Source organism: Otolemur garnettii, unplaced genomic scaffold (genome assembly GCF_000181295.1).
Source record: "Otolemur garnettii isolate 467f Iridium unplaced genomic scaffold, OtoGar3 scaffold00171, whole genome shotgun sequence".
Lineage (NCBI taxonomy): Eukaryota > Metazoa > Chordata > Mammalia > Primates > Galagidae > Otolemur > Otolemur garnettii.
In genome coordinates this window covers 3,304,773-3,324,408 of record NW_003852566.1, presented here as the reverse complement: position 1 = coordinate 3,324,408, position 19,636 = coordinate 3,304,773, and the positions used below count along the sequence as shown (strand labels likewise).

The 19,636-nt window shown below is 53.0% G+C and overlaps 1 protein-coding gene across 2 annotated transcripts in view; it reads left to right on the top strand.

Moving 5' to 3' along the window:
- The window catches only part of PPP2R2C (protein phosphatase 2 regulatory subunit Bgamma), a 155,263-nt gene that overhangs the window by 97,207 nt on the left and 38,420 nt on the right, over positions 1–19,636 (top strand). For both annotated transcript variants that reach the window (XM_003800196.3, XM_023519304.1), the window contains one exon: positions 4,172–4,349. In XM_003800196.3, coding sequence (XP_003800244.1) covers positions 4,172–4,349 — 178 coding nt within the window. The remainder of the gene's footprint in view (positions 1–4,171; positions 4,350–19,636) is intronic.

Genomic DNA, 19,636 nt, shown 5'->3' with positions numbered 1-19,636 from the left:
ACTAGCGCCAGCCCCACCAACAAGGTTGGCTCCCCCTGTCAGGTTCCAGAAGATGACTTAACTGTATTTTAATGTAGATTGTTGTATTATACTTAGTAAAAAGAAGACATCCCGTGAAAATAAGCCCTAATGTGTCTTCTTGAGAAAAAATAAATATAAGACAGTGTCTTATTTTCGGGGAAACATGGTAGTGTCGGGAGGTGATCTGCTTCCCATATTCTAGGGCCGATTTGAGAAGGCCAGGCTCAGATCCTGTGAGCTTCCTGCCTCTCCCAGTTGGTGCCTTCACTAGGAGTGTACTGCTCTCATTGAGAAGTGGTAGAGGCTGACTGGACAGGTAGCTTAGCTCCTCTCCAGGCGCACACAAACTGCTGGCAAATCCACTTGCTGCTAGTCTGTGGCTGTGGCCGTTTCTCTGCTCCTTGCCTCAGCTTCCTCACCAGTAGAACGGAGATGATAACTTGTTTCACTGAACCAACTTAGCAGGCTCACATTGCCCAGCCGCAAGCACCCTTCCCCAGAGAGACACCACAGACAAGTTTGCTAAGCTCCCAGCCGTCGTCAGGAATATAAAGCGGTAATCAATGCTGTTCTCAAGAAGGAGAAATAAATATGTAAACACGCTGGCCTCTAAATGACTGGCAAATTGCTCAAATAAATTCTGAGGAAGCGGGGAAGACAATTAGCTTCCGTGTTGAGTAATGAGAGGACTGGTAGCCCAGCTCCCAGACAGTACACGAAGGTTTCAGCTGGAAGAAGGGCTGTAATGATCACTTCCTGATCACCTTCAAACACCTAGTGTTTGAAGCGGCAGCTCATGGGAATCCTGTTTATTTCTCTCCCAACACTGGGGATTTTTCTCTGTCAAACAGATCCCAAGACACTTAGCTGTGTACTGCACTGAAGGAGGCAGGGGGAGGAACTGTGGTGCCCTGGTCTGTCCTCCTGCTTGTCCCTCGTTTGTGTTCTATTTTCCCTGAGCCCCCCAGCCCCATGCGGATTTCCGCCCAATCTGCACAATTAACAGTCGAGGCAGCTGCTATTTACTGAGGAGCTGCTTGCCCTGGCCCCCAGGCTGGGTCCTTGGGGTCCTAGAAGTAAGCAAGGTAAAATTCGGTCCCTGCCCCTACAAGGGTTCCCAGACCCTAAAGAAACAGACACAGAATCAGCATCACACCGGTGGTCAGTGCTATGAGATTCCCCAAGAGGCCTTTCTCTACCTTGTCTTTTTTGTGAACTCCTGTTCATTCTTTACAACCCTACTACTCTTTACCTTTTTTTTTTTTTTTTGCAGTTTTTGGCTGGGGCTGGGTTTGAACCCACCACCTCTGGCATATGGGGCTGGTGTCCTACTCCTCTGAGCCACAGACACCACCCTAGTCTTTACCTCTCGAAAGCCTTTCTACACAAGCCAGAAGAAAATTGTACTTCCCAGTGCACTCTGGCCTTTGGTATACAGCACTGTTCTGTGCTCAGTGTTTACGCATCTGTCTTCCCGCCCTCCCCTAACTTAAGACTGTGTCTTCTGGAAGGGGAGGTGGTGCCTGTTTTATTCTGAAACCACCAAACCTTTAGGGCAGATTTCTTTTCACTCTTTTTTTTTTTTTAATGTCTTTAATCTAGTTTGGGGCATGACAATAAGTGGCTGCCACACTGGTGAACTGTCCCAAGGCTTCTGGGAGAAAATAGTGTTGCTGGAAAGAGAGACGGGATAGGCTGAGATGCCAAGACTTTGTCAGTGATGTTCCAAGCCCCTCCAGGGCAGCTGGGCACGTCTGTCTTCTGAGAGTCCAGGGATCCCCAGAGGAGCAGTGGCTGCTCTCAGAAGGAAGGACAGGTACATGGCAACATGCACAGGGAGGGCCCCTCCCCTCCCAGGCCTGCAACCTAGAAGCACACAGAGACAGCAAGGCAAGAACCAGAGCCAACAGGCCCGCACACCAGTTCTGCACACACGCATGCACTCATGTACACTCATACACACACACACTGATGCCCTCATGCATGAGAGAATCTCACGTGGGCTGCAGAGCTGTGCCTGCAGCAAAGGAGCTCAGTGCTCACAGCTCCATGGAAGCTGCCACCTGCCATCTTCCTCCCCTGTGAGCTCAGGGACACAGCACATTCATTCACTCGCCCATTCACTCATTCATTGAAGGGCCTCTATGTGCTGGCCCTGAGCCAAGAACTAGAGAGACAGAGAGAAACCAGAGAAGATGCATCACTCAGTCAACTGGAGAAACAGGAGCAAACAACAGCCCAGGACTGTGACAGGGCAGTGGGGGCCCGGGGGGTTGGCGTCAGGGGAGGTCCCACATCGCCTGAGTCTCACCACAAAGCCTATTTCAGGCCCCTTCTCACATCCCCTCCTGGGTGTCCCTCTGGCCGGGCACTAGCGTGCTGCCTGAACCTGGGCCTCTCATCTATTTTGTCTTCACACGACTGTCGCTACCTGAAATCTCTCTCGCACATTTGTGCACCTATTTTCTTTGTCCTTGTCTTGAGTCCAACCAGTCTGCCACAGCCTGCCCTCACCTAGTGTGGCTGGATTCACCTGATTCCATGTGGTGACTGTGGCCCTGTTCTGCCACCCTGCACTTAACTGATGAAGGTCTGTGTAGCCCATCCCCGGAACAACTTCTGCCTCCACCCCAGTGCTACCCTTGCTGCCTCTCTCAGGTACTGTTCCCGTTGCCCCTGTAGCACCCCTGCCTGGGGCTCACTCTTGGACATCTGCAGACACCCCAGGTGTCAGAGGCCTGACCACTCCTAGCCACCGTATCAGGAGGTGGAGGAGGCCCTCACACAGCTGAGACATCACAGTGCCAAGCATTAGGCTAAGCGCTTGAGCTGCATCAACTCATGGAATCAATGAGAAGCCCCTGGCACCACTGTTACCCCCTTTTACAGAAGAGGAAACTGAGGCCTAGGGAGGTGAAGCCCCAGTGACGGTGACAGCTGGCAAGAGCCCACCCCTTCCTACCACAATACCCTCAGGGGTGGTAATACCTGGCCATAGCCTTGGCTCTGTCACTACCTAACTCTGAGATTCCACACAGGAGTCTGGTTCCCTGTGGCATCAGTCTGGGATGGCAGTACCTGTCTCCATAGAAGAGGTCAGAGGCTGTGTCTGTCTGTCTGTCTGTCTGCACCTCTAAAGACCTCACAGTCACTGGAATGAACTGGGCCCCGAGGCACACTGCAGTGTGTGATGAGAACTCCAGTAGGGGGGGTGGCGCCTGCGGCTCAAAGGAGTAGGGCGCCGACCCCATATGCTGGAGGTGGCAGGTTCAAACCCAGCCCCAGCCAAAAGCTGCAAAAAAAAAAAAAAAAAAAAGAGAGAAAGAGAACTCCAGTAGGAACGGGTACAATGTGCTGGGGTGAGCAGAGCACAAGACACCTTGCTGTTGCCTCTGGATGTTGAAGGAGGAGTCACAGTTCTATAGGAGTAAAAGAGGGTGAGTGTTCCAGGCAGAGGGGGTGGGAGGAAGAAAGGCCCAATGTCTGATGCCATCACAGGGACCCCTGTCACCAACCCTTTGAAATGAGTTTGTATGAGTCAGGCCAACTCAGCAGCTGTAACAAAAAACCCTTGCTTCCAGGGCTGAACACAGAGATGTTTTTTTCACTGTGGACAAGCCCGCTGTAGGTGCTTCAGGTTGTCCATGGCTCTGTTGCAGGTGCCTTGCATCCACATCCGTGTGCCTTCATCCCTGAGGCTTGGGTCCACACCTTCCAGGAGAAGGCACGTTCACTGCTTGCTCACATTGCACTCACTGCACTCTTTGCTCAGATCCCATTGGTCAGAACTAGGTATGCCCAGGTGCAATGGCAGCTGGGAAATGTGATTGCCATCTGGGTAGCCAATTCCCAGTGACAGCACTATATAATGGAAGGGAAGCACTAAGGTTTAGGGGACAGTCAGCAGCCTCTGCCACAGTACTTTTTACTCCACGTTAGAGAGGAGGAGATTGGGGTGCAGAGGGTTTGGTCTCTCATTCACTGGGGGTCAGCATCTGGATGAAGGAGGCATCCTTCCTGAAGGCCAGGTGGTCAGTGGGCAACTGCCAGCTGCCACCACCTAATACAGGCCATGCAGTCAGGATGGACGCCCACTGCAGTGTTCCACCTCCAGTGTAGATGCCCCCACACGGCCTCTCCACCTCTGCAGGTGCCTGTGCTGAAGCCCATGGACCTGATGGTGGAGGTGAGCCCTCGGAGGATCTTTGCCAACGGCCACACCTACCACATCAACTCCATCTCCGTCAACAGCGACTGTGAGACCTACATGTCCGCAGATGACCTGCGCATCAACCTCTGGCACCTGGCCATCACCGACAGGAGCTTCAGTATCCTTCACTGCAGCCCCACTGCCATCGCCCATGGGGAGGGCTTACAGGCTGGGGGGCGGGTGGGCTGGTTTGGGGGCTTCTGTTTTGTTAAGCTTCTTAAGTGAGGTGCCTTCTGGCTCATGGCATATGAGATCCAGATATGGAATCATACATTACATCTATTTCTGAAAACTTAAAAATCTGGGTGGCTGAGTCCTGCATTTGATCCGGAGTGGCTCAGATCCCCATCACACTGGGGTCCCACCAGAGACCAGGAAGGAGATGGTGAGTCCAGGGTTCAACTGCCCTGGAGATGGAATGGCTGGCCCACACTAGACGGTCTGCTGAAGAGTCTTTGGGGCCCAATCCAGGCTGCATCCATGTTGGTGAACAGCACTGGGGTCCTGCCTAGGGCTTAGGGTGACAACAGTGTGTCAGAAGCCCAGCTGGATTAGGGTCTTCTGTTAGGAGACCCTAGAGGGCACCCATTGGTTCTGATCAGCTCTGCGTCAGGGCAGGCTAGGGGCAATAGCACTGAGCAGGCCTACGGAGCAGTAAGGAAAGAACTGGTGATACAATAGTGTTGGCCTGGGGATGTGTGAGGCTCAGCCCACCAGGGCTTTCTGTAGATAGGCAGGCAGGTCGTTAAGGTGTCACCATTCTGCAGAACAATAATAATCACAATAATAATAGTACACAGCATGGCTGTTGTGCCGGGTCTGTGCCTTATATCAACATGCATTAAATTTAATTCATTTCATCTTCACAGCACCTTATGAGGCAGGTACCATCATGATCTCTCTGTATAGATGAGGAAACTGAGTCACAAAGAGCCCAAGGGAACCTGCTCGAAGCTCATAGCCAGCAGGTGTCAAGTTGGCGTGCAAACCCAGGCCTTCTGGCCCGGAGTCCCTACTTCTACCCTCTGCATCAGCTGCTCTTTGTGAAAGGTGCCTCTGGTGTGTGATGAGGTGGTGGGAGCCTTTGTGAACTCTGCTGAGCTCCAGCGCCGGCAGCCCTGGTCACCCTGAGCTGAGGCAACTCAGCCATTGCCACAAGCAGCTCCTGACAGTGGATGCCAATGCCTGCTACTGTGTCTCACGGGTTCAGTCTGTACCCTCCAAGCAGAAGCCAGGACCTGTTGAGGGAGTGAGGGAGCAGAAGGAAACAATGGGGGAAGGAGGGAAAGAAGGTAACAAATGGCTTTGACGGGCTGAGAATGGCCAGGGAGACCCTTAGGAATCAGGAGGAAGGGAGCTGAGAAAGGCTCGGAGCAAAGTATCCAACGTTCCCTGAGCCTGGCCAGCGGACTGGGGGGCAGATGTATGGGCTTCAGAGTCAGGAAGTCTCTGTGTGACCCCTACCCCTGTCTGTGACCTTGGGTGAGGATCCCCCTTTCACCAAGCCTTGGTCTTTTTAGCAACCCCGTGGTGCTGTAGTGTGCACTGTCAGTAAGCTGACCCTCCATTCAGATAGGAAGTCCTGTGAGCCCACGTGTACTCAGTGCTCTGAGCATCAGTTGGCTAAGAGTTGTTTTCCTACAAGGGCATTCGATGCCTTAGCATGTCGGAGAGCTTCAGGCACAGGTGGATCCAGGAGCAGACTGCTCTCTTGGTCGTTTGCTTCTGGTCTTTGCTCTGGCTACAGTCACAGGCATCATGTGGTGGTCAGTGGCCACCAGCAGCTTGGGCCTGGTCTCAGAATAAAGTCCAGAAGAAAAGAGTCCAGGTCTCTCTGCTGTCCTACCAAGACCCTAGATGGTACCCATCAGCTCTGGGCCTTAGGCACCCTCTATGTATGTGTGTTTGGTGGAGGGAGATGCAGCACTCTGATTGGCCAGGCTGGACTCAGGTGCCCCTCTCTGGCACAGAGGGGGTAGTTCTGCCCCCAGCATGGGGTCTATGTGTGAGAGAGGGGCTGCCCAGGTGTTGGGGGCTGTGCAAACAGATGCCCAAAACCTGAGGCTATAGTCTACAAATCGGATAATGTTATATCCCATTTTACAGATGGAGAAATGGAGGCTCGGGAGAGCAGGAGGCTGGCCTAAAGTCTCCAGCTGTTTGGGGCAGAGGTGGGACGTGTGCTCAGGCCTCCTTGCCCTGGTCCAGTGCTTTTGCCCTGCCCAGTACTGTCCACTGAGCACTGGGACAGTGGCAACCACCCTCCTGGAGCTTTGACTTCCTCATACCAATCCCATTTCTCTCTTTGCACTGCTGTAAGGATATGATGATACCATGGATTCTGAGACCCTTTAGAACTGTAGAGTCCTGGAAATTTAGAAGGGAGGGTACTTCATTTGTTCATTAATTTCTTGGCACCTCTCTTGTCCCAGGCCCCATGGGGATGAATGAAAGAAACTCAGTCTTTCCCTGGAGGGCCTCATGGGCCACTGGGAACACAGCCTGATGTGGGCTGTTAAGGAATGTAATCAGAGATCCCTGCAAGCTGTTGTGGGCTGCAGAGAAGGAGAGAGAATGGGATGCGGGTAGGAAGCTCCGTGGGCTTAAGGAGGCTGCCCAAGATCATGGGTGGGCAGGAGGGCGAGGCCACCCAGCCAGTGGTATGTGTGGTGGACTCTTCCGGGCCCCTGTCATTCACATGGCCCCTCACAGCTGTCACTACCTCTGCATGCCATGTGTTCTTTAACTTACTTTTCCTATTTTTCTAGTTTGTATTCATTTTCTTTAAATTGCTTTATTTTTTACTAAATAACTGTTTTTTGGGAGGAAGTTTAACTTCAATACCATAAGCTAAAGTAAAACCTGTCACCTACCATAAATAGGAGGGAGCCAAATCAATGGTAGTAAGATCTATCCTCAGCCCTGTCCCGTAGGACCGTCCTCTCTTTCCACCGCACAGAGTGGTAACTGCAGCCACACATGCCTGCTGAGTGCCTAAGTGTGGCTATATTAACATTGTTAATCTAATTTAATTTTAACCAATCCAAACTAGAAGTTAATTAAATAGCCATGTGGGGCTAGTGGCTGCCGACCTGGACAGTTCAGACTTGGCGTGTTGCCTGCTAGACCTGGGGTCAGGTTCTTTCTGCAGAGATGAAGCAAACATCTGTCGGACTGTGAGGGGGGAGAGCACAGAACCGTGACTTGCTCCCTTGTTCGCCAAAAGGGTTGACTCCTTTTTGGTGCGTGTGCCTGGGGTTTGCTACTGAAGGCTGTGCCTAGCTGCCATCTAACTGCTTCCATGGAACAGGAAGCCATCAGCACACTGAAAACAGGGGGCATCACCAGCCAGCTGTGGGGGACTGGATTCCAGCAGACAAGCTTTGCAGCCGGGGACCAGCAAGGAGGTGCAGGGAAAGAGTTAGGGGGAGGCTAGAAGGTGGCCATGTGCAGGAGGCACTGGAGGAGTGAAGTTGTGAGGACAGCAACTTCGTAGGTTTGAGGTATACCATAACCATCTTTGGACATTTGAACAGGTTAATTGTGGACAAGAAAAGGGGCTAATCCTTCCTAGAATTACAATCCTTCCTAGTCGGTACTGTCAGCCTGGCTCCTCATCCCACTCCACGCACACAGATGGTAACTACGTCTACATGAGTGCCTAAACTGTGGCTAGATTCACATTGTTAATCTGTCAGTGAGTTGGGGAGCATGCCATTCCCCTGTGACACGTAACTGAGCACCTGCCATATGCCAGGCCTTGTGTTTGGTGCTGGAACTGGGTAGATCCAGATCCTGCCCTCTGGGGATGGACAGACAATAAACTATGAGTAAAATCATGTGCTGGGGCAGAGGCTGTGGGAGATCAGTGGGCCTAGCTGGTGTGGCCAATGCATTTCTCTCCAGCCATGTCTGTTGCAGGCTGCAGGCACCAGGTATGTGGAGAGTGAGCCGGGTGGTGGTGCTGCCCAGGGAGCATGTAGATGTAGAGCTGATGATTTATGCAAAGGAAGGAGTAAAAATGGTGATTGTTGCTCAAAGACTCTAAGCCAGGTGAAAGATAGTGACAAGGGGGACTCTCCATGGATTGGGGGTCACTGGAGGGCCCGAGGGATCCCCAGCTACAGATCCTGCTATGTAACTTTGTGTCACATCTCCTTGTGAATCTCTAAATTCATGAAAATGAATTGTTAGTTGATCAAAATGTAGAAAGCTAAGGGTTCAGAGCTGGGCTCCAGACAGCCCCAGGTGGTAAAACTCAGGCTTTGGGAAGGAGCTGAGTGGAGCCTCCAGGAGTCTGTGGTTGTGGAAACCTCTCCCAATGAGAATAACCCACTGGGGGCCACACTGCACCTGGCTCTCTCCAGGGCCTGCTGCTGCCTGGCCACAGGGTGATGAGTCCTGAGACACACAGGACACACCCATGGTGGTTGCAGGCCTTCCTTCGTGGGGAAGGTGTCAGGAGGATGGGTTGCAGGTGCCAGGATGGGGCTGACAGTAGCTGAGTAATTAGAAAAGGCATTTCATTCTGACATGGGAGGAGGCCAGCAGGGCAGCTATGCTTCACTCAGAGCTGGGGAATTGCTCTGGCTGAATGTTTCAGCCACCTTTTGAGTAAGTACCGCTAGAGGATTCTACCTGTCAGCAGGTGACAGTTCTGGTTGGACCTGTTAGGAAGCCCAGAGTTGGAAGGCCTGTGCCTGAGCAGGGTGAAGGGGAGGGCTGGTCTGGACTTGGAGGTCTGCGTCCTTTTAGCTCCTGCTCCTCCCTGGACCCGATGCAGCTCCAGCCTCAAAGTCCACAGGCAGTTTCTTGCTGTGTGACCATCTCCTCATTCCAATCAGTAACCCTTTCCATCTCAGCAGAATTTATTTTTAGTAACTGTATCAAGAGAAAAGAAAACTTCTTTTAGTAAAGGGGAAAAGTGGGCCTTCTCTGACTATTTGGCGCTAAGAAAGATGACCCACAATACGTCCCTGCTGTAACTCTGTACCTGGCTATTCTGAATCAAGTGAGAATCAACCTGGTATTTGTTAGATATCTGCTGTGGCCAATCTGCACATTCATGGTGCAGTATCTTGCTCTGGTCACCAAGGCTCAAACATCCCAAGCCCTCCCAGCCTCCTTCTTCAACCTCATCCCCAAGATGGAAAGAGGCACCAATCCCCTCCACAGCCCCCGCAGCCCACCTTGTCTGGCCAACCAGGCTTCTGCAGAGCTGCGAGACCTCAGGCCTAACTGTGTCAGCCCCTGCTGAAGCTCTCAGAGGGTCCTAAGTGTCATACTTGCTCACACTGTCAGCTGCTGGGTTCCCATCATGGTGTGGGTGAGGGCAGAGGTCTGCCCTCTGCTGTCCCCCACCCCCTGACCCTTTGCCCACCTGTAGCATCTCCCAGCCCATTGGTGGGTGCCTCTGATTTATCCTCTCCACACCCCTCCCAGCTGGTCAGAGCCTATCTGGCCCAGTGGCTCCTGGGCTTCCTCCTGGTCCCATGAGGTTTTGTTACTAGGAAGCCCCCCTCCATTTTCTGGGATTAGGCACCTGGGAAAGGCCTCTCTTTGTCCCCTGCCCTTCCTGACAGACCTGGTACATGGTGGAAGCTTGTCAATGGTTGTCCCAGGAGCAGGGCTTAGGATCCAGACCTCCCCTTGGCAGTCTGATCTCAGGTGGCTAAGAGACCCAGAGACCCCAGACACTAGTGAGCAAGGTAGGCCTAAGCCCAGCACCACTGCTCAAGCTCCTGGGCCGTTAGCTTCTGCAAGTATGAAGTAGGCAGAATTCCTCATTGTAGGATGTTTTTAAGGACTTAGAAGTCTCTCAGATGAAGGGCCTCATACCTGATCAGGGTCCAGCAAAAGGATGGTGTGATTTTCTCTTAAATAACCAGCCCTCAGACATTTAAGGTTTGTTCTCATAAAATCCTTGCCTCTCTGGTCTGACGATCAGAGCTCTTTCTTCCCCAGTGCTGTTTCAACATCTGTCTAAATAACTCCTACCGATATTCGGAGATGGTTACACAGTGCTGAGTGATTTTTTCTTGAGTTTGATGTGTCTTAAAGGTAACAAATTGCACAGGACGCCTTAGCTGATGGACTTGTGCTTTATTTTTAGCACTAGAGAATTTTAGAGATGGTTCAATTGATTTTTCTCTCCCTTGAGTTATTTCTCATGGTGGAAGCTGGCATTAAACCAAGCTTCAGTCTAGAACAAATTTCTAATTGCCATCTTTGGGGCAGGGCCCACAGCCAGGTGGGCTGGAGGGGATACAGTGATTGGCTGCAGGAGGCTCAGAACCTGGGTCAGCACATGCCTGCCTGAGGTCTCTACTTGATCTCTGTGCTGGGAACAAAGGAGGAATCGGGCAGGGCCCCTCCACTTGCTAGGCTGTGTGCTGGGCCAAGGAGCCCAGAGCCCAGGAGCCACCCCTGCCTCTGCCCCTGGTCCTGGCCCTGGCCGGTCCCTCAGGCATCCTGAGTCTCACTTTTCTCATCCACACAATGGGGGTAGTGCATCCTGCAGTGGGAGTTGTGAGGGCTGAATGGCATCAAGGACCCTGATACAGTGTTAACATGTGACGTCACCAGCTGTGACCCACCTTACAGGCAGCTTCCTTGTCCCACCTATAGCACCAGTCCATGGAGAAGGGTTGTACCTGCTCAGAAATGCTCTGTCTGTAGCTTACTGGGTAAGAAGAACCGTGGTGAGAAGTAGCAGCTGAGTCTGGACTCCTGGGTCCTGGTTCCAGCCCTGCTGCCACCCACCCGTGGCTCTGTACGTTCCTGAGCCCGTTCAGCAGCACTGACTGAGTCTCCCTGTGTTGAGCATTTGACCAGGTACTGGGAGCACAGGCTGCTGCCAGGCCTGCAAGCACGGCTGTGTAGGTCATCTGCTGCATGAAGGAGATGGCAAGGGGTGGGGGCCGCAATCCAAGCCGGACACCCGGGAAGGAGAGCGTTTTCTTGTTTTGAGACTCTTCACAGAGGAATTGGTTTTTCTAATTTGCACAAAGGCACCTTTCAAGCAAATGGGGGTCCCGGTTCTTCCCTTGTGGGGTTTCTAATGGAACCAGAAGACAGGTGCCGAACAAAGCAAGCCTCGGTGGGCCCTGCAGTCCCACCTTCCCAATGCGTCCAGAGCCCAGTGGCCTCTGTGCACTGGCACGTGTCCAGGCCACCATCGTTCTCACCCTGATGATAGCAGTGACCTAACTGGCCTCCCTTCTTAGGTCTAGGAACTCAGACTGCCAGTGTTTGAGCCTTGGCCCCACGATGTGGTAACACTTACTTGGACTCTCTGTGCCTCAGTTCCTCACCTGTAAAGGAGAAGCCCTGTGCACACCCCAGGATGCCGGAGGACGGGGTGCGAGAACACCTGTCAGGACCCATTCTTACTGCTGCGCACACCCCAGGATGCCAGAGGACGGGGTGCGAGAACACCTGTCAGGACCCATTCTTACTGGTGTCATCAGCAATGTCTCCCTCCCCCCATGTCTCCTTACAGTCCGTTTGCCAGCAACAAGGCAAGTTTTTTTTTCACTGTCTGTTCGAAACTCTCCACCAACTTTTGCTGACTTGGAGTGAACCCCGGCCCCTTTACTTGGCCTCTGAGGCCCTGCTAGAGCTGCTCACCAGCTCACTTCTCCTTCCTGCCCTGGCTCCCTGGGCTCAGCCTTCCCAGCACTCCTCACAAGACTGTCAGAAGGTCCTCGACATAAAGACCTTGATGCTGAGACATCTGTCCTGGATCTGCTACTTGGTGCTTCTCCTTCCTGTCCCCCAGTTTCTCCTCTCAGATGGGGGTGTTAGGACTGGGGCCCGGAGGCTCTCTTTCATCTTGGACAGGAGCTATTGTCACCAGGTTTCTCTTGGTCTGGCCAGGTATGACCTCATGTCATGCCAGCAGCTTGCTATAGCTGGCTTACACCAGAGCCGACTGTGCTTGCCTCTTCCCACATCCATGTTAATGGACATCGCTATGTGAGACTGAGTTTGGTCATGGTGGTGCTATTTCCACAGCTTTCTGTAAACGCTACAAGATCGGTTTCTCCTCCTCCCTCTAGAGAGGTGGTGGTTCGAGTTACCAGCACAGGCCTGCATTGGGGCCTTTACTAGGCCAGGTGGTCGGTGGGTCAGCCTCCACTGTGGCCGAAGGCTTGCCTGCCATTGCTGCCATTGTCACCACTGGTGGAGCACTGGGTCTGTGTCCGAGGCACATACACGCTTACTGCACCCTCCTGCTGTGCTGGGTGCAGACAGGGTGCCAGGAAGGAGAAGCCCTTGCGGCACTGTTAACACCCCCCCTTTGACAGATGAGCAACTGAGCCATGAAAAGGCCAGCTCATCTACCCAACATCACACAGCTGACAGGTGGCAGGGTTGAGACTCACACTTGGACCATCTGGGCGCAGAACCTGTCCACTCACCTGTCTGGCTGACCTGCCCCTTGGTCACACTAGCGGCCCCCACGACAGCACTCTTCATTGTACATTATGGTCTGTGGGCCCTGGGCTGAATGAGTGCACGGAGCAGCCAGTAACGTTCCACTCCCAGGTGACTCGCCGAGGTGGTGCTGTCACGACCCTTTGACAACATGGAGCTGGGCCTTGAGAGGTGGGCTTTCTCATCTAAGGCCCCTCCGAGCCCTGGGTCCCTCTGAGGTCCATCCAGCTCTGGAAGCCCATCACGTTTCCCTACTCTTGTTTTAGATCCTAAAGAAAGCAGGTTTATGCTATTGCAGGGCAGAGCAGAGGTTGCTTTGTGACGTGTGGCTGAAGGCACATCAGCAGCCACATGATGTTCTGTTCCTGACCCTGGCCCTAGCTGGTACCTGGTGGGGCTCACACAGCCCTCACTTACTTCCCACTCCTTCTCCACAGGCCTCCAAGGAATTTCTAGAACTCATTCCCAGTTTAACCCTCTTAGCCCCAGGCTGAAGCCCCAAACCCTCTACCTGCTTCTCTTTTCATGGTGGGTCCTGCCACCCACACCCTCTCTTCACGAAGCGCCACCCTCATGCCTCACATAAGCCCTTCCCTCCTCTTCTGTCCCCTCCTATGTCCTCTTCTGGACAGAGTCCAGTGCCCTCATAGGCCCACTGGCCCCACATCCTCTCCAGCCCCAGCTCCACCTTCTTTCCATCTCCTCAGAGCCTTTCCCCACAGATGTGCCCTCCCCAGCACACACAGCACACACCTCTCCCCACGCTGACTCTGCCTGGGAGGCTCCCACTTGCCTCAGGCCTCAGAGGCCCCTTACCTGACTCCCCAGGTGGCTCATTAGAAACCTTCATCGTGTGCACCTGTGTGTCTCTTCTGGCACGTGGATCATGGAACTAAATCAGGCTCCCCCTCTGGACTGGGAGCCCTGGAGGTCAGGACAGGGCCTGCCTTGCCCCTTGCCATGGGTGTGCAGCCACCTGGTGTGAGTCCCAGCTCTGTCCCACCTTGGGTTCCTATCCCAGGTCTTGGAAACTAGGCATGCAACTCAGCACAGACCTTCCTTATCCATCCAGGAGCTGAAAAGCATAGCACCTTTTGCAACCTGCTTAGTTTTAATATTTTTTCCAGAGGGAGGAGAGGAAGACTTTGATTCCTGATTCTAATTTCATTACAGTTCTTTGGCTATACATCATCTCTTGAAATCCTCATTAGAGTCCTGCAAAGCAGAAGTTATCAACCCATTCTACAGAGGAGGGCTCAGGAGGGCTGAGTCTGAGAGGTCTTGCTGATGATAGTGGTGGAGCTGGATTTTCATGCCCTGGTCTGTGGAACTCAGACGCCAGTGTTTTCTTGCCGTCGTGCGGCTTGGCTGATTCCTTCTAAGCACATGAGCTGACTGTGGGAGAGCTGCGTGTCTCACAGAGAGCAGGGCTTCGTAACTGCCTCTCCTGTGGCCCCAGCAATCTGGGTTCTGTTCCATCAATAAGATGTTCTGAGCAGAGAAGGGAAGGAAGCTGTGTACAGGCTAAAGTGTGTCCCCCTACATTGATGTCCTGAAGCCCTAACCCCCAGCACCTCAGAATGTGACTGTATTTGGAGACAGGGACTTTGAAAGAGATGATTAAACTACAGCCTGTTGGAGGCCCTGCCCCATCTGACTGGTGTTTTTATAAGACACCAAGGATGTATGCACAGAGGAAAGACCATGTGAGGGCACAGTGAGGGAACAGCCACCTCAAAGTGTGGAGACCGGCCCTACACAGCAGCAGCCCTGTGGACCCCTTGATCTTAGACTTCTGGTCTTCAAAACCGTGAGGCATAAACATGGTCCAAGCTCAGTCAGCCTTTAGCATGTTGCTGTGGCAGCTAGGAGCCCCCTGTAAGCGTCTGACGTTCCTTAGCCTGAGTGTTTCTAGCCTATGTTTGCAGCCAGAACATCTTCTGGAGAAAATCTGCTTCAAGGAATTAAAAAAGGCAGCTTTTTAAGGATTGGCTGTCTACAGGAGGCCTTCCATGGTGAGCCTGTGTGTGAGGCCTTTTGTGGCGTGGCCACTGACAGGGCTGCCTCCATCCCTGATGCCCGAGGCTACTTGGTTGTCATGGTAACAGCCTCCTCCATCCTGAGAGCAGGCTCCTGCCAAGACCTCTGGATGAACCATGCTTTGCTTGGTCAAATCAACGGGGTCCAAAGCTAAAGGCTTCTCCTTCATGGCACCCTGTCTGCACCCAAACCTGAGAACACAAACCTGCCCAACCAGCCCTGGCCTTGGGGCCTTAAGGGTGCTGACCCCACAGGAAAAGCTATAGATTGTAATGAAAATATATTTTCTCTAGAGGAATGGGATGAACACTGCAAGTTAGAACACCAGGATTCCGGCCCTCATTCTGCCATAGTACCTGCAAGGCCCTGGGTGTGGGGCCTTGAGTGTGACTGGAGCGTAGGCTGTCCCCCACTGCAGGCCAGTTCTGTGCCTGGCCACCACAGCTCCCTGGGGTTATTACTGTGTCTCAAGCTATGTCCTTCCAGACTAGCAGTGTCTCTGTTAAAACCCGGCATGACCTCCTCCCTGACATTTCACCAGCCCTCAGCAGTGTCACGTGGTGCTGGCATGACCTCGGCTAGGCTTCAGGAAACCAGGTAATGCCCTTGGCAGTGGGAGATGAAGGAGTTTCTATAAAAACCTCTGCAAACCTGATGACTCTGCAGAAGGCCCACATGGGTTATGTTTCCTGTGTCCTTGGCAGAGGGAACCACAGGCTTCACTCTTAGGCAGAACAACCCCGATTTCTGAACCTTGATTCCCCCAAGTGCTGGTCTGAACAACTGGGGGCACCCAGAACCCCAGCTCCAACCTGACAGGGCAAGGGGTCCTCATACAGGGGTGTGGTGTGGGGGGCCCCATCTGACCCTGACACTGGGCCTGCTCATGGTGGAGGAGGGAGGCTGCCATTACCCAGGCAGGATTGCAGTCTCTGCTCTAAGTCTTGGGTTGCAAAGTCCAGTCCAGTGCGAGAGTGGGGCAAAGTTCCTGTTTATGGGTTTTCCTGGCTCACAGCTGTGGCCTCTGTTTACGTATTGCCTGTGGCTGGTGTAGTGCTATAAGCAGAGCTGGATAGTTGCAGTTGTGATAGAGTCTTGTGTCTGGCCAAGCTTGAAGTATTTACTTCCGGGCCCTCTATAGAAACATTTGCCATCCACTGGTTGGGAGGCTGCACTGGTGAGCCACTGGGAGGAAAAAGGGGAGCCCCAGCAAGCTGGCAGCCCTTTCCTGCCCACTGCTCTGCTCTTCTTCCTCATGCCAACCATGGCTTTCCTCTCCTGCTCCTGAGCCTAAAGGAACATGAGTCCAGAGAGGCTGAGTCACTGGCCTGAGTCTCTGCCGTAGCTCAAAGGGAGATTTGAGACTGGAGACAGGCTCCCTGGAGGTAGTGAGCACAAGCCTGTGTTAGGCAGCTTACAAAGTTTACTTCCAAAGCACCTGCTCCATTTCAAGTCCCGTTCCTAGGATGCCACATGAACTACCTTAAACCTCACGCCAACACTTGGAGGTGGGGAGTGCAATTTCCATCCTGAAATTGGGGGAACTAAGGCCCAGAGACATTCAGAAAGTTGCCCAAGGATGCATAGCTAATAAGTAGCAAAGCCTGGCCCCAGGTCATCAGTGGCTAGGACTGAGCTGGTGCACTCTGGACCCCAGCTGACTCCCAGTCTTGGTCCAGCTCCTTCTCTGCTCAGGCCTGAGCAAGTGCTTCCATTTTCTCATCTGCAAGGGGGTCAGAAGGAAGGACTTTGCTCCATGGGGGCCATTAAACAAGCCACAGTGGGAAGCAGCCATGCACAGCTGGCCTGCTGGGCGTGTTAGCTGCAGGTGGGACTGGGTGTTTGGCTGGGCTTTGGGGATATAAACAGGAACGACCTTGCCTGGAGTCATGTGAATGACCCAGACAGCCAGCCACCCTGTGCAGCCTGAGAAGTTGGGGCTGACAGGCTTGGGAGCAGAGCATAGGGGAACCAGAGAAAGGGATGCGGGAATTGGCCCTTCTTGATGAACCAGGCAGAAGCTGGATGAGCCATGTGCTTCCCAGTCCCCACTGATGTGCATTTGTCTGGCTACAGTAATACTTATGACATGCTGCTGGGGACAGCCCCTGCCAATGGCCCTTGTCAGTGACAGGCCACTTCCAAAGGGAACTCCCTTCATGCCCTGGCCTCAACCCTGCTTCTCCACTCTAAGGACTCCCTCCATTTGAGATGGGTTTGGAACCTCCCTGACTTGGGCCCTGATCAGAGGGCCCACAGTAGGCCCGCAGCTGATCCATTCATTCAGCCAGCAACTCTTTACTAAGCACCTACTATGTGCCAGGCACTGAAGGTGCATCAGGGATCAAAACAGACAGGTCCCTGCCCTCCCTGGCAGGTGGGCAGGAGCAGATAAGCCGGCAATGTGAGAAGCCATGATTAATGCTTACAAAAGTACAAAGCCAAAAATACGTGCTTGTGAATACTAAGCAAGGTAAAAGAAATAGATTTATTTGGGGGGGCAGGGGGAGATTATAGGAGAAGGCCATTTTATTAGTGAGTGTTTGGACAGAGATCTGAAGGACAAGAACAAGGGCCCTGCAGTAGCATCACACTTGTCACACCCTGGGTTGATGGGACAGGGCCTCAGTGCGCTCACCCTGCAGGATCCTCTAGTGGAAGGGGGAGCTGGCCACAGGGTCCTGAGAGGAGGAGCCTGAGCTGGACTTGGGGCCGTGCACGCTAGTTCAGGCTTTGGAGCTCTCTGGCTGTGGGAACCCCGGAGCCTGTGTCCTCACCTAAATAAAGCTAAGGGTCACATCACCTGCCTTAGTTAGGGGGCTTAGGGTGGCAGAAGTGCCCATGAACGGGGTTCCTAAATTAGAAGGCCTGTTCTAATGAACATCTGATGTTCATCCACACGTCAGTCTCACTGCACCCATGCTTCAAGCATCAGCCCTGTGGGGGTGGGGCACAGAGATGAATGAGATGGGGGGTCCCTGCCTGGTGACTACCAAGGATGGATGGGTGCATATACAGCATGGCAATCCATAGGAGGTGAGGTCCATGAGGGTGAGCAGATGTGTTAAGCTCACTTTGGTGTTCAGGCGGAGACTGTGACCTAGGGGTGTCTGGAGACTTCAAACTGCAGAGACACGTGGCCCCTGGTGAGACTGGGGAAGACAGGCAGGGTGACCATGCCACACAGTGTTTGGCCTTCTCTGGGGCCAGGGGAGGCCACCACAGGGTAGTGGCAAGTCCAGCAGCCATGGAGGACATTCACTCTAGCTGAGCTTGGACACAGATATACCAAGGGACAGAGATGATGATGGCTTGGGTGAGGCTGGCCTGGCAGAAGGATCATTAGGCCCAGGACTTGCAGGCTGGTGAGGTGCCAAAGGAGCTGGAGAGAAGGACCAGGAAGCTCTCTGATTCCTGGTGCCCCAGCCTGGGGGGCCCCAACAGTCTGTCACCAGGAAAGGAGCAGTCTGGGTGTATAGAAAACATCCTTGGCACTGGCATTATGTCCCTGTTGTCATTTTGTCATTCCCAGGGAGCAACCCAGGAGTATTGGTGTCCTGTGGTGGGCATAACAAATCACCACAAACTTTGTGGCTCCAAACACCACGGACGTATTCTGTCATAGCTCTAGAGGGCAGACATTCAAAGTCAAATATCAGCAGGCCGTACTGTCTCTGACGGGGCTGGGGGAGAATCTGTCCTTGTCCCTCCATCTCTTGGTCACTCGAGGAGCTCCTGGACTTGCAGCCAGAGCACCCCGACCTCTGTCCCTGAGTACATGGCCTCCTCTGGGGTCTGTGCTTCTCTTCTGTCTCTTACAAGGACACGTGGCCTTGGATTCAGGGCCATCTCAGTGTCCTTAACTAGATCTGGAAAGGCCCTTTTCCCAGCCAACGTCAGTCACGGTCTCTGGGAATCAGGATATCATGGACTTGTCTTTTGGGGGCCCCATTCAACCCCCTAAACTGGAGAAAAGTAACTGTGCTAAGTTGAGGCATAGGGCATCTACCCTTTTGTCCTCTTGTATGACCTGGCTCCAGAATGCCTACCTGGGTCTGACAAACTTTTCTTGCAGGGAAAATGATCCATAGCTGCCAAAGCACGATTGAAAGTTGAACAAAAGCCCATCAGACAGTGAGAATAGAATTAGAATGAAAAATAGAATATGAATAATTCAGCCAGCTTTGCCAGGGGAGGGGACTCTTAAATGAGTCTAATTATGCTCGTTCCCAAGGGAGGCTGGTCCTGGAATGAACCTTGTAAAGCACAGTTTTACAAGTGGGATTTATGTGGCGAATATTTGAGGCTAGTCCCTTGTTTTGCGAGTGGGGAAACCAAGGCCCAAAGAAGGGAAATGATGGTCACATGTGGCCCAGCATACTCTGAGAGTTACGTCCCAGCCCAGCCCAGGGCCCCAGCTTCTGCCCTGGTGCCAAAGCTGAAGCCACTGTGTCTGGTCAGTGTTGGACCAAAAGTCACAGTGTCCACACATGTGGCCATGTGCCATGAGTCAGGGAGCTGGATCTGAGTCAGGATCTGAGTTTGGATCCTAATTATCAGGCTAGGGAGGGTTCCTTCACAGCCACTTCCCTCATCAGGAATCATCTTCAGGTCCCCATTTTATCATGGATTGAGGAAGATTCCCAGGGACAGCCTCACGTGTTAATTCCTTTAGCACCCCTGATGGCATTAGAAAAGAGCTGGGGTCCTGGGTGGTCCTGTGCCCAGTTGAGCCAGAGATCTTGGAGTGGCCATCCCATAGGACCAAGTGACCATAGACCCTGTTAGCCCGCACCCTAAGGCATGCTATACTGCCCAGAAGTGCCTGTCATGTCCCGGGGTCCCACCAGCAGCCCAGGACCACAATTCTTACAGCCTCAGGGTCCCTCAGGGGATCCCTCTTACCATTCGTTTGTTTCTTTTTCT